Source organism: Chrysochloris asiatica, unplaced genomic scaffold (genome assembly GCF_000296735.1).
Source record: "Chrysochloris asiatica unplaced genomic scaffold, ChrAsi1.0 scaffold00007, whole genome shotgun sequence".
Classification (NCBI taxonomy): Eukaryota; Metazoa; Chordata; class Mammalia; order Afrosoricida; family Chrysochloridae; genus Chrysochloris; species Chrysochloris asiatica.
In genome coordinates this window covers 14983792-14999239 of record NW_006408525.1, presented here as the reverse complement: position 1 = coordinate 14999239, position 15448 = coordinate 14983792, and the positions used below count along the sequence as shown (strand labels likewise).

The window sequence follows — 15448 nt, the reverse complement described above, 5'->3', positions numbered from 1 at the left end:
TTTTCAGAGAAGGCTTTTGAACATACAGATTTCTTTCTGGTTTTACTTTTTCAGGGGAGATGCTCAGGTACTTTTGTTTACTTTTTTATTGAGCTGCCCTGGGAGGGTGGCAGTGGGATGATTACAGTTGAAGTTGAAAGTGTTGGAGATCTGCCATGTTCCTCAGTGCTCTGTGGAGGAGTAGGAGCCATCTGGATACAAGCAGAAGAAGCTCTTAATGAGCTCCCTTTTGTTTTGCATGACAGACTTTGGAATTGACTTGTTAAATTCACTTTAACCTGGAAGCTCATCTTTGCTTTGATATGGTATAAAGGGAGGGGATTCCAGGGGCTTTCTGGTGGACCTCTGCCTCAGCAGCTGTTACTTACTGAGTTTTGACGGCTTCCTCCGCCCCCTTGCTCTCCTGCGCAGAACTTCTGACCCATCCTTTTTGTCCATGGTGTTTGATCTGTGCAGTTTCCAGGTGGCTTGGCCCTTGTCTTAAACAAACATCAGTTGCGAAGATCAGAGTAGGCTGGCTTCTGAAGAGCTTTTTCCTATTCTGCTTTGCAGACCTGCTGAGAGTTGCAGTTCCCCTTTCATGGTCTCCATTCCATCTGCCTCGTTAAAGGGTAAAAGGTGGGTTTGCATATGACGGGGCTATTCACGTTGGCTGGAAATTCATTTCAAATTAATTTCTACATTTCTGTCATAGGCATATAGCAGCCATTGTATTTCCTTGATCTTGGCATTTCTCTAACAAGACTGCCAGTGAGCAACAAGAGGAACAGCTTCTGTAAACTCACCAAGGCAAGAGCAAAGGAAAAGTTCCCCTGTATAATGGAGTTTTTTTGAAATGTTGTTCTCAGCTCTCCACTTTGTGTAGTATTGAGACCTGAGTAATACAGGATTGTATTGGTTAGGCATATAGTGGCACCTCTTCAGGCAGCCATCACACTGCGCAGCATTAATGACACTGTGTTTCTATTCTGACAACAATGCAGGACAGTGGTTGTTACCTTTGATTTACAGATTATTATTGTTAGGTGCCATGGAGTCCGTTCTAGCCCATAACAACTGTACATATAATGGAATGAAACACCACCCAGTCCTGCACCCTCCTCACAGTTGTTGCCACAGTTGAGCCCATTGTTGATGCCATTCTGCCAGCTCATCTCTTTGGGGGTCTCCCTTATTTTTGTCATCTCTCCACTTTACTTAAAAGCAGGATATCCTTCTCCAGGGACTGGTCCTTCCTGATAATATATCCAAGTATGAGAGACGAAGTCTGGCCATCTCAGTTTCTAAGGAGCATTCAGACTGTACTTCTTCATACACTGATTCATTTGTTCTTTTGGCAGTCCATGGTACCTTCACTATTCTTCTCCAACACCACAATGAAAAAGCATCAACTCTTCTAGGTTCTTCCTTATTCATGGAAACAGCAGTCAAGAAATCAAAGGATGTATTGCATTGGGCAGATATACGCAAGACTTCTGTAAGGTGTTCAAGAACAAAGATGTCAGTTTGAGGACTAACATTTGCCTGACCCAAGCCGTGGTATTTTTCAATTAGTCTCATATACATATAAAAGTTTGACAATAAATAAGGAAGACCCTAGAAGAATTGATGTGTTTGAGTAATAATGTTTTGCAGAAAGAAAAGGGGAAAAAGCAGAATTTGAACTCAGTTCTGCTGAGTCCAAAGTCTGTTTTCTTTCCTTCCTATTGTTATTGTTAAGTGCTGTCAAGTTGGCTCTGACTCATAGCGACCTTTATAGGGTTTCTGAGTAGCAGCTTGTAGATTTGAACTGTTGACCTTATGGTTAACAGTCCAGTGCTTGAAGCCTATAAAATACCACGAACTAAAGCCATCACCTGTCTTTGTAGATAAAATGTATTGGAAAATGATTGTACCATTTTTTTTTTTACATATTGTCTGTGGCTACTTTTTAGTTGCTGCAGAAACTTTATGGACTGCAAAGCTTAAAATATTTACTATCTGGACCTTTAAGAAAAAGTTTGTTGACCCTTGCACAACACTGATGGTGGCCAAGTCATTAGCAAATAGGATAGTTATTCTGACTACACAAGATTAGTACCGAAACCTACCTCTTTCTTCTATCTGTCTCACTTTATTCTTTTTATTGCATTTTGTCTCCTAAATATTTTCATGATTTGTGCAGGTAGAGACTTTTACCTCTTTGTCTAAATGCCTGTAAGTAGTGGTGTGATTTATTTACTTAGAGGTTTGTTTTTGTCTGGAGACTTGAAATAGATTGGTTGAGATTCTAAATGGTTTCCTTGAAGCATAAATTTTTCAGCAGGTTTTTCTTGCTTAAGGGAAAGAGTCAGATACTACTCTAGTGTGATGTTTTAGCAAAGCTCCGCAGATTTCATTTTAAAGGGGGAAAGACTTCTCTTCTTTTTGCCTGATAATTAGTTTCGTCTTACCCACATGGACAGATTGCAGCCAAGGTGGGGCTGAAGAAATATTAATATTAACATCAGCTTTATGCTCCTGAGGTTTATTAGAGGCTTGCCTTGAAGGAAGGAAGTTGTAAAGCCAAGGTTTTTAAATGTCAGTGTATGTAAGAAGTACTCAGGGCTCTTGTTAAAATTGGAGATTTCCGGATCCTAGTCCTAGGCTGAATCAGTAAGTCCAGTGTAGTTGCTTCGAAGAAAAACCTGATGTGGGGTGTGGTCAAAGCTTAAGGCAATGATTCTAGATAGTCCATATGTGGATATTATCTATGATTAGTTTTTTTGGTTTTTTGGGGTTTTTTTTATTAAATCCTAGTTCAATCTACCTTGAAATGTAATTAGTTCAATTAAACTTTAAATGCTTATTAAGTAAAACAGTATAGTAAATAAAATAATATGCTGTCAATGTATTTCCACTGCCGCTAATGGATTCCTGGTGTGGTGCAGTGGGTTAATGCGTTGGACTGTAAGGTCAGTTTGAACTGCAAAGTCAGCGGTTCAAGCTCATCAGCTGCTCCTTGGAAACCGTATGAGTTGGAACTGACTGGATTACACTTAACAACAGCCAACACTAACTACCGCCAATAATGATAATAGCATTTTATGTTTCATACAGTGCTTTATAGTTATAGAGTTCATCATTACATATGGAAACCCGATGTGGCAAATTGTATAATTTTCATTTATCAAATGAGGACACATTTAGATTTAGAAAGCAATTATTTTATTTTCTAATATTACATAGCTAGTAAGCAGTGCATTTATAATTCTTGTATACCACTTCTAATTCCTAGACCAGCATTCCATCCAGTTTACCACAATGATCTTAGGATACTTGTTTTGATTTTTAGAGGAAAATGTAATCATTTTAAAACTCATGAAGTGCTATATATCTTGGTGTGGCACTATGGGATAAATGCTGGACTTTTAACCACAGGTCAGTGGTTTAGACTCACCAGTCACTCCTCAGAAACCCTAGACAGGTTGCTATGAGTTAGCACTGATAGCAGCAACAACCTGTTAGGAAGGATGAGTTGACCAAAATCAAAATCAAATACTTTGAGGCTCCCCCAGTTATGGAGGTGATTGGAAGTACATGCAGATTAGCAAGTTATTTTTCTTTTGTAGAATGTTCATAGCATGGAAGAAGAATTCTCTCTCCTTTGTTTGGCAGAAACTTTATAAGACGAGTCGAGAGATGCAGGAGAGGATCATGGACCTTCTGGTGGTGGTGGAGAATGAAGACATAACTGTTGAGCTCATTCAAGTGAATGAGGACTTGAATAATGCCCTCCTTGGATATGAGAGGTGAGCAGATGAAGTGCCCTTTCCAACCTTCCTCTGTTTACACTTTTACCACTAGAGTGCCCATCAGCAACTTGGAAGTTAAAGCCAAGGCCACCTTCCTCTTGAGCTCCAGAAGCTTGGTGCTAGCCTCCTGGGAGCTTACAGTGTAACAGTGAGAGAGCACCTTCATAGTACCTGGGGCATTCTTGGGCATTGGACTTCGTTGTATAGTGTAAGCAACACTCACATACTGATCTGTGAGCAGGGCCAGGATCTTACCTGTATTGCCTGCACTGAGCACCTGGTAGGCAGGCTTTCAAAGAGAAGAATAGTATAGCCACATCTCTTTGTGAAAGTGGGGTTTAACCTATGTGTTAACGATGGAGTTTTGAGTTTTTGAGCTAAGTTTACCATGGAATGATAAAAATGGAAAGGGTGTTTGATATGGAGAAAATAATCTATACAAAAAAGAGTAACCAAATTGAATATGTTGTTATTATGTGTCATCAGGTTGGTTCTGATTCATAGTGACCCTGTATAGAGTTTCTGAGGAGTGGCCAGTGGGGTTGAACTACTGACTTTGTGGTTAGCACTCCAGTGTCTACCCTACAGCACCACACAAGGATCCCAAATTTATTACATAAACATATATAGTTTTTAAATTTCCATGCAGAAAATATGAAGATCAAAATTTTAAATATACACAATTTTTTTTCTTTCTGCAGTTTTTATGGTTGTAATCATAAAGGACTTAAACTTTTGCTTCTCCTTTGATTTCATTCGCTTTAACAAGTATTTTCATATCCTGGTGGGTTAATGCATTGGACTGCAAATCGGTTTGAACCACAAGCTCACCAGCCTCTCCTCAGAAACCCCATATGGGTCGGAACCGACTCGACAGCACTTAACAATGACAACAACATGTTTTTAAGAAGTTTTGGTAATGATCCATGTTTATCTCATCCTTGTTATTAGACATTTAGTTCTTTCTAAATCATTTATTCATTCATCAGAATAATAGTCTAATAGTCCCATGTAATAATCTAGCCAGTAGTCAGGAAGACATGTTAAATTAAATGTGGGGGTGGTGGTAATGTGCTGTGGAGTTGGTTCTGACGCTTAGCGATCCTGTACAGGGTGTCCGAGGCTGTAAATCTTTACGGGAGCAGAAAGCCTCATCTTTCTCCCGTGGAACAGCTGGTAGTTTTGAACTACCGACCTTGAGGTTAGCAGCCCGATTCCTAACCACTATGCTACCAGAGCTCCTTGGAAATTGAAATAAGCACCATGGAAGCAGACGTTGAGAGATCTATTTAGTGTCAACAATAGTTGAACTTAATCCAGCCCAGGGTGAGAGGAAGGGAAAACAAGCCTCTTAATGAGGAGATAACCGTGAAAGCAGAGAATGGACACCCACTGCCATCGAGTCAATTCTGCCTCATAGCGACCCTGTATTGGGTTTCCCAGACTCTGAATCTTTAGGGGAGCAGACAGCCTCATCTTTCTCTCAGGGAGCAGTTGGTGGATTTAAACTGTTTATCTTGCAACTAGCAGGTTAATGCTTATCCCACAGTGGCACCAGGGTTCCTGACAGGATGAAGAGTTTAGTAAGCAAGAAACAGAGATAGAGCATATATAGTTTGTAAAGCTATTGTGAAGCAAAATAGACTTTGGGAGAGAGTGTGTGCCCAGAACCCAGTCCTAAGAAACTTCTACATGCATTGGTATAGACAAGTGACTCTCAGTCTTTTGGTCTTTTGTTACTGTTGAGTCAATTCCAACCCATGGTGACCCCATTCATGCTCCATAGGGATTTTAGGGGACATCACCAAGCCTATCTTCCAGGTACCTCTGGGTAGTTTCTAACCATCAGCATTTTGACTCCTAGCCTAGTGCTTAACCCTTGCGCCACCCAAGGATTCTTCAGACTTACATAAAATCAGCTGTGGATGTCAAACTATGAGGTTGGTGATTTGAACTCACCAGCTGCTACTTGGAAGCCCTAGACAGGGTCGCTGTGGGTCGGAACCGACTCGACGGTACTTAACAAAAACAACTGGACCACTGTCTGTTTGAACTGCAAGGTCAACAGTTCAAACTCACCAGCTGCTCATCAGAAACTCTTTAGAGGTCTCTGTGAGACGGAACTGAATCAACGGCAGTTAACAAAAGCATCTCATATTTAGTAGGAACATCAGCTTTTAAGGGGGCTTCAAAAAGTTTGTGGGAAAATTCTGGCTTTTTTTTCCTTTTGAAATTCTTTATTGTGAAACAAGTGAAGGTTTACAGACAAGATCACCAGTTGTTTTGTTGTTTTTTAAAAGTTTTCATTGTGAATTAAGTGAAAGTTTACAGTGAGGTCATCAATTTTACATTCATACAAACAAAATCATATACTTTGTTTCATTACAATGATTATAATCCCTTCCATGCACCATCAGTTAACAGTATTTTTCTCTATTCATTTTAGCTCTTTTTTTGTTTGTTTATTAAATACTCAGGCATATAATATAATCATTTAAACCACTAAAGGGCACATTCTGCAAGCCTGTCTCCTGACCGCCGGCTCTCAGTCCCTCTTTTTCCATGAATCTAGAGTCCTCAGCTGCAACCTCTCTCCATGTCCCCATCTCTACCTCCATCTCTGGTATCACTGCTTCTCTGGATAGGGTCCTGCGTTCCACTTGTGCTCTTCTCCCTTGATGGTCCTAGGGTTCTCTGTTTATGGACTGTAAGATTAACTACTCCCCTGTTTTTGTCACAAAACTTCACCCTTTACGATTGTGACAGTTGCAATTAGTCGTAATAACATTACTATTGAATTATAAGAATCTTATCCCCATCTCTTTTCACCACACCCATCTAGACAAGATGAAAAGGATTCAGTGGGGACTCTATCTTGCCCCACACACTCTTAAACTGAACTCCCTCTTGGAACCTTGTAAGCTAGTCACTTCGTGCCTTTATCGGCCCCTCATTTAAGGTAGCCAATGTCTAAGTTGCCCACCCCTATCTACCCTGCATACAGAGGGATAGCACTGATACTTGATGTGAAGACTCCTTCCCTCTCTGTTGGCATTTTGAGCGACTACATCCATGAGTGTAGGTTAAGTTAATCAAATTGTAGCAGTTTACCCCCTCTAGTCGTGTTCTGATTATCAAGCCATTGAGGCTAGGTCACATGGGTACTGTCTGCAAGTTTGGGTGTTCTTGTGAGTCTCCCCTCACTTCACATCTGTTTGATGCTTTACAAGATCATCAGTTTTACATTCAACAAATCATACACTGTTTCTTTTCTCAATGATTTCAATCTGTTCCGTTTAACAAGAGTTATTCCCACTTCCTCCCTGTAATTATTTCCATTCCACCTTCCTTCCCATCCCATGTCAACTTTGCTGTTAGGTAAATATTACTCTTTTAATGACTGTTTCCATTATTTAAAAAACTTTTATTGTGAATTGAGTGATGGTACATGGGAGAACATTAGTTTTATCCTCATCCTATCATATTTTTTTCTTTAAAGTTTATATTGAGAATTGAGTGATAGTTTGCAAGGGAGAACATCGGTTTTTACACTCATCATTTCATTGCAATGATTACAGTCTCCTCTGTGCATCATCATTCAGCAGTATTTTTGCTTCTTTTCCCTCTCTTGTTTTATTGGGGGTGGAGGGAGGATGTACACAAAAACACTCGGGACATCCTATCGTATATTGTTTCATTGCATTGATTACAATCCCCTCCATGCATCATCACTTAACAGTATTTGCTTGTATTCCCTCTGTTTTGTTTTGTTTTTTTGATGTGCACAGAAATACTCAGGAAGCTATAATCATTTAAACAACCAAAGGACACATTCTGAAAGTCTGCCTCCTGGCCACCAGCACAGAGTCTTTCTCTTTACACGAGTCTGGAGTCCTCAGCTGCTCTGTGTCTATGCCATCACCTCTGCCGCCATCTCTGGTGTCACTGCTTCTCTGGTTAGGGTCCCATGTTCTGCTCATACTCTTCTCTCTTGATAGTCCTAGAATCCTCTGTTCCTGGAATGTACGATTAACTCTTCCCCGCTTTATGTTACAAAACTTCTACCTTTACAGTTGTGAGGATCGCCATTACTCATGTTAACAATTATTCACTATTGAATCTAGAAAATCCTATCACTATATCATTTCACCAGACCCATTTAGACAACATGAAAACTATTCACTGGAGATTCTACCTTCCCCTGCACACTCTAAAATTAAACTCCCTCTGAAAAACTTGTAACCCAGCCATTTTGTGCCTTTATACGCTTCCCGCCCCCCATTTTAGGTAGCCAATGTCTAAGTTGCCCATCCCTATCAACCCTGTATACCGAGTCCAAGTTTTTTAAATTCCATCTTTCCACAAACTTTTGGAAGTCCCGTATATTCTCATCAAAAAGATGAGTCCCGTGACCGCAGTCTAGCACTGAGCAAAATTGTGGGCCTTACCCTTTATTTCCTGTAATTAAAGTATTTATAAGTGGAACAGATACTAAAAAAAAAAAAAAAAAAAGTGATTTTCCGTGTATTGCTGCCTCGTTGTTTACATTGTGGAGAATTGTGTTGCAAACCATGAGACCACTGACTAAAGACTTCCTTAGAGGCAAAATATGCATTTTTTTTGGTCTAGATGTTGAGATTCCATTACCTCAGTGGGCAGTTCATTCTGATTCAGCTCTGAACTGTGTGCACCACACTGACTACAGTAAATGGTGTGACAGCAACATTGAAGTTTTCCATCAGATTCAGAAAGAGAGTTTCGCCACTAAAGAAACTGATCTGCTGCTTTACATGTCTAGGACTGCAGTAACAAATTACCAAAAACTCTGTGCTTTAAAAAGGCAAAATTTTACTATCTTACACTTTTATAAGTCAGAATTCTGAGGTAGGTCTCAATGGACTAAGATCAAGGTATAGGCAAAGTTGCATTTTTGGGGGCAGCCTCTCAGGTAGAATCCAGGAGCCCTGGTAGCTCTGTAGTATAAGCATTGGACTGCTAACCACAAGGTTGGCAGTTCAAATGCATCAGCCACTCTTTTGGTAAGAGAGAGAGATGAGGCTTTCTGCTTCCATAAAAGCCTTGGAAATCCTATACTGAGTGGTTATGAGTTGGAACCGACTGAGTAGGACCTAATAAGAATAAGGGAGAATTCATTCACTTGTCTTCCATAATTTCTAGCGGTTTCTTGCTTTCTTTGTCTCCGGCTCCCCGTCTACAGAGCCAGCAATGCCTGGTTGAGTCCTCAGTGTGTCACTCTAACTTCCTGTTCTGCCACATCATTCTCATTCAAGGACCTTAGTGATGACATCGAGTCTGCCTGTGCAATCCTGAGCAATCTCCCTATTGTAAGGCCAGCTGACTAGCAACCTTCATGGCATTTGTCAACTTCATTCCTTTTTGCCATGTAACCCAACACAAGTGTTGGTGCCAGTGATTAGGCTGTGGATATCTTCAGGGTTTCATTTTGCCTGGTTGCCCTCTAGCAACCAAAGAATCAAATCCATCCTGCCATGTAAAATGAAATTTCCTTATTCCAGGACCCCCAAAGTTTTGACCCATTACCTCTAAGGAATAATTGTGCAAATAAGGAAATAGAAATGTGACCTAAAAGGTTGTTCGAACCCATTGCATAACTGACCAGCACATAAGAAGACAATGCTATAAATAGAAGGAAGGTCAAAACAACTGTTTTAGGAGAAAATTGTTAGGCCTAAGTGCTTATTCAGAGTCTAGGCTCATGAAGTTAGTGTGCAATAATAGTAATACTAAAAGTTTCTAAAGCAGCTCTTGGCTGATAAAGTAATCATTTTCTTATTTATCTACATGTACTGAATCATTGTGTGTGTTTATGTGTATGTATGTATACATGCATGAACACATGTTTGTATGTATCTACATACTTACCTACTGTCCACCTATATATTTCTTCTCCTGAAACTAACTCTAAAGGAAGTCATTCAGATGTTGTTACTCCTTTTGAGCAGATTGGGAAATGAGGTGCAGGAAATCATACCCATAATCATATTTGTTATTGTGAAGTGCCGTTGAGTTGGTTCCAACTCATAGTGGCACTGTATAGGGTTTCTGAGGAGTCACTGGTGAGCTTGAACCACCAACCTTGCAGTTCAAACTGACTGTGCAGTCCACTGCATTAACCCACAGCACCACACCAGACATCTTCATAATCGTATAGCTGTGGGCACTGCAAGTTAATGTGCTAGACTGCAAAGTTGGTGTGAACCACAAACTTAGCAGTTGAAACTCACTAGCCAGCTTGGCAGTTCAAGCTCATCAGCCGTTCCTCAGAAACCCTGTACAGGCTCGCTGTGGCTCACAATGGCAAAACCCACTCAATGGTACTTAACAACAATGTCAACTAGATATTAATGCTAACATGTGAGCCTTGGACTTCTGACTTCAGTTTCATTAATCTTTCAGATCTATTCTATTTATTTAACTGCCTCTCTTTTATAAGCAATGGAAAAGCAACGTAAAATTAAATCAGAGTTTTAAAAATAAACAGGGAAACGGTTAAAATACTTAAGTGTATTTGAATTATGGAATCTTATTTTTAATGAAAAAAATTGGAAACAAATATTTAAATGGTAAAATATATGATGATACATTCATCAAGTAAAATATTTATGCAGCCATTACAAATATATATTTCCAAGGCATTGTGATCTAGGAAATTGCTCACAACGTAATTTAGTTAAGACACAAACTTATATAATTTCAGTTAAGTTTAAAAATAGATACATTTATAGAAACAAGACTGAAAGGAAATGCATCATCATGTTGTTGTTTTTGTTAAGTACAGTCAAATCAGTTCTGACTCATAGCTACCCTTTATAAGGTTTCCAAGTATTAGAGACTATTTTTGGGTGATGCAATTATTATTCATTTTAGTACTATTTAGTTATTATTCATTTTTAGCATAGCCATTTTCTTGTAGTTTTCTGTAGTGTACATTATTACATTTACACCCTGGAAGCAATTTATTATTAAAGGCATTTTTTTTTGGAAATTGACTGTGGATGAGATTGATTTGTTTTGAAATATTTGTGCACTATGAAAATTTGTTCAGTTTTACAGAATTTTCATATTTTCTTCCTTTTAAATACTACATTTTGATCATTCAAATAGATTTGCTCGAAACCAACAAAGGATTTTGGATCAAACTATGCACCAAGAAGAAGCTGCCAATGTAAGTGAATAGAAATATTAAGACATAAAAAGTTAAACATTTTAGCCACTGTACATTCATGAGCCAGGTTTATCTAAAACAGGCCTTAAAGAAGAAGAAGAAGAGATGCATATTGACAGTGTGGAGTGTGCTTAGTTGTGTAGAATATTTACTTTAATAATGTGATGTTATTAATAAATTATGGTATGAAGCTATTAATAGAGTACACGACAACTCAAAATGAGAAACAGTTGTATACATCCATTAATAATCAGAACATGGAATGTCCAAAGTATGAATGTAGGAAATTGTCAAAAATGTAATGAAGCGCATGAACATCAATATCTTAGGCATTAGTGATCTGACATGGACTGGTATTAGCCATTTTGAATCTGACATTCTATGATATACCGTGCCGGGAATGACAAATTTAAGAGGAATGGTGTTGCATTCATTATCAAAAGAACATTTCAAGATCTATCTTGAAGTATAATGCTGTCTGTGATAGGATAATATCCATACAACTACAAGGAAGATGTTGGAGACCTGGTGTGGTACTGTATAGGATTAAGCACTGGTCTGCAAGGTCACTTAGAACCACAAGGTCAGCAGTGCAATCATACCATCCACTCCTCAGAAACTCTGTACAGGGTTGCTATGAGTTGGAACTGACTCCATGACACTTCACAACAACAACAAGGAAGACCAGTTAATCCACTATTATTAAAATTTACACACCAACAATCAAAGTCAGTGATGATGAGATGGAAGCATTCTACCAACTTCTTCAGTCTGAAATTGATCAAACATTCAATTACGATGTATTGATAATTACTGGTGATTGCAGTGCAGTGGTTGGAAACAAATGCTCAGTAATTGGAAAACTTGACCTTGATAACAGAAATGACACTGGAAATTGCAGATAGAATTTTACAAGACCAATGACTTATTCATTGTAAATTCCTTTTTTAAACAACATAAAAGATGCTTATATATATATATGGATCTCACCAGATGGAATACACTGAAATCGAATTGACTACATCTGTGGAGAGAGGGTGGAATATCTCCATATTATCAGCCAAAACCAGGCCAGGTCCAGACTGTGAAATAGAACATCAGTTGCTCATATGCTTAAGAAAATTAAAACAAGTCCACAAGAACCAAAATTTGATTGTGGACATATCCCACTTGAATTTAGAGATTATCTCAAGAACAGATGTGATGCATTAAACACTAATGGCCGAAGACCAGAAGAGTTGTGGGACAACATAAAGAACATCATAGGAAGAAAACAAAAGGTTATTAAGAACATGGTAAAGAAGGAAAAGGCAAAAATGCATGTCAGAAGAGACTCCGAAACTTGCTAAAGCATATGGAAGAAATAAGGAGAAATTTGCTAAAGCATATGGAAGAAACAACTTTCAAAGGGTAGCTCAACAAAACAGAGTCAAGTATTATAATGAAATGTGCAAAGACCTGGAGTTAGAAAACCAAAAGAGAAGAACACGCTCAATATTTCTCATACTGAAAGAACTGAAAAAAAAATCCAAGCTTTGACTTGCTTTGTTGAAGGATTCTATGGGCAAAATATTGAATGATGCAGATAGCATTAAAAGAAGATGGAAGAAAAACATAGAGTCACTGTACCAAAAAGAAATGGTCTATGTTCAACCATTTCAAGAGGTAGCATATGATCAAGAGCCAGTGGTACTGAAGGAAGAACAAAGATCTGGGAATTGATGGAAAACAAAATGAAATCTTTCAACAAACTGATGTGGCACTGGAGGCACTCACTCATCTATGCCAAGAAATTTTGAAGAGAGCTACCTAGCCAGCTGACTAGAAGAGATCCATATTTGTGCCCATTCCAAAGATAGGTGACTTCAGTGGAATGCAGAAATCATAGGATAATATCATTAATACCACATGTAAGTAAAATTTTGCTGAGGATGATTTAAAAACAGTTGGAACAGTACTTTGAAAGGAAACTACCAGAGATCCATGTCAGATTCAGACGAGAGATATGGAATGTGGAATATCATTGCTGACATCAGATGGATCTTGGCTGAAAGCAGAGAATACCAGAAAGATGTTTACCTGTGCTTTCTTGGCTTCATAAAGACATTTGACTATGTGGCTCATAGAAAGCTATAAATAATATTGTGAAGAATGCATATTCTAAAATGCCTAATTGTGCTCATGAGGAACCTGTACATAGACCAAGAGACAGTCATTCGAATGGAAAAAAGGGACACTGATTGATTTACAGTTAGGAAAGTTGTGCACCAGGGTTGTATTCTTTTACCATACTTATTCAGTCTGTAAACTGAGCGAATAATCCTAGAAAGTGGATTGCATGATGAGCATGGATCAGGATTAGAGGAATACTCATTAACAACCTTGCTTGTTGAAAATGAAGAGAACTTAAAATACTTCCTGATGAAGATGAAAGACCACAGCTTTTTGTATGAGTTGCACTTCAATGTCAAGAAAACAAAATTCCTCACCACTGGACCAGTAAATAACATCATGATAAATGGAGAAAAGATCAAAGTTGTCAAGACTTCATTTTGCTTGGATCCACTAACAACAATCATGGAAGCAGCAGTCAGGAAATCACATGACATATTGCATTAGGCAAATTTGCTTAGCAGACCTCTTTAAAGTGTCAGTATGAGGACTAAGGTCGCCTGGCTCAAGCCATGCCATTTTCAGTAGCATCATATGCATGTGAAAGTTGGACAGTGAATAAGGAAAACCAAAGAACTGATGCATTTGAGTTATGGTGTTGAAGAAGAACATTAAAAGTACCATGGACTTAAGAAGAATAAACAGTTCTGGGTTGCTAGAAGTACAGCCATAATGCTCCTTAGAAACCAGGTCGGTGAGATTTGTCTCTCATACTTCTGACATTGTATCAAGAGGGACGTAGAGAAGGACATCATACTTAGTAAATTGGAGGGCCGGTGAAAGAGAAGATACTCCAACGCGCTGGATTGGCACGGTGGCTACAGCAGTAGGTTCGAGTGTAACAATGATTGTGAGAATGGTACAGGACCAGGCACTATTTCATTCTGTTCTGCATAGGGATGCTGTGATAGTTAAAGCTTTTGTCAACTTGACTGACCCAAGATTCCCAGTCGTTTGGTAGTTGAGATGTGGTTATTCCCGTCGTAAAACCTAATACAGGCATAGTTAACTCCTATGATGATTGGCTATAACCACACATAGTTAACTATGATGATTGGGTATGAGCAACCAATCAGTTGAAAGGCTGTTTCCTTGCTGGTGTGGTCTGCTACCAATAAAATGGACATGCAGGGAAAGCTTGCTTGCTTTCCCACTGGAGACTTGGGACTCCTGTCTGCCTATCGGCCGGCTGGGCCCACCTGCCGATCTTGGCTCAGCTGACCCAAACTTGGGACTCTACATTAGTGAACCATTTCCTTGATATTAACTTCTCCATATATATGTTTCACTGGACTTACTTCTCATGAGAACTAGTCTACGACAGTCACTGAGTTGGAACCAACTTGACAATACCGAACAACAGAGTACATAGATCCTCTAATTAAGCAGAAACTCATGTAGGTGGTGAGATGTGGTTAGTAATAGTATTGCCTGTTGAAGAAAGATTCTCCCTCATAATTAATGCAAACCAGATCCTCTCCCTTCCAAAGGAAAGTCACAGGGGGAATTGGGGAGAGGGAAGAGTCAAAATAAACTACATGACTCTTTTTCTTTTTTCTAACTTTTTTGTTGTTGTTGCTTTCTTTTCAGACTACCAGTGGACCTTCTGCCCCATCCTGTGATCTCCTCGACCTAAGCCCCAACCCTCCGACCCCTAGAGCCTCTCTGGGAGAACTCAGCTCGGTGAATGCTCAGCTTTCAGACTTAAGTAAATAAACACTCAGGCCTTTTCAGACCAGCAGAAGAGCATGATGTGAAATAGTGCTCCTTGGTTTCATAATTAAATGATACCTGGGAAGGATTGAAGTCAGTGTGGATATCAGAGAACTGTATTTGGAGCAGTAATTCCTTCCCACCTGATGGTTGGGTCAGGAATGGGATGTGTCTAGGGGAGGAGATTCTTGAAACTCATACCGCTGGCTTAAAATCTCAGTTCACCTTACTGCTTTGTAGAGGTTGTTCAACTCCAAGGCCAAAGCTTAAGACTACTGTGAACCTATATACTGTTTTACCTTTGGGATTCCCTGCTATACCACAGCATCAGGTAAGGGATAGATGGTGAAATGAGATGATGGAGAAATCTAGGAATTACAAGGCCCAATACGTGTGGTGAAGGATAGAGGAGAAAACACAGGCTTTAGAATCAGGAATTCCAATTTGAAATCTCAGCTCTGCCATCACTTCACCACCAACCTTTGAGGCCTGTAAAGGTAAATGAAATAATGTTTACAAAGTACACTGTAGGCTTAGAGAGTTACCTGTTTTGTTTCTCTTATTTATTTTTTTTTATCATTAT

General features: G+C 39.1%; 1 protein-coding gene across 1 annotated transcript in view; it reads left to right on the top strand.

The window, feature by feature from the left end:
* The window catches only part of TOM1L1 (target of myb1 (chicken)-like 1), a 50349-nt gene extending 35459 nt beyond the window's left edge, over positions 1-14890 (top strand). Inside the window, exons 8-10 of the mRNA XM_006832412.1 lie at positions 3637-3770; positions 10920-10980; positions 14743-14890. Coding sequence (XP_006832475.1) covers positions 3637-3770; positions 10920-10980; positions 14743-14868 — 321 coding nt within the window. The 3' untranslated portion in view covers positions 14869-14890. The remainder of the gene's footprint in view (positions 1-3636; positions 3771-10919; positions 10981-14742) is intronic.
* The last annotated feature ends 558 nt before the right edge of the window (positions 14891-15448 follow it).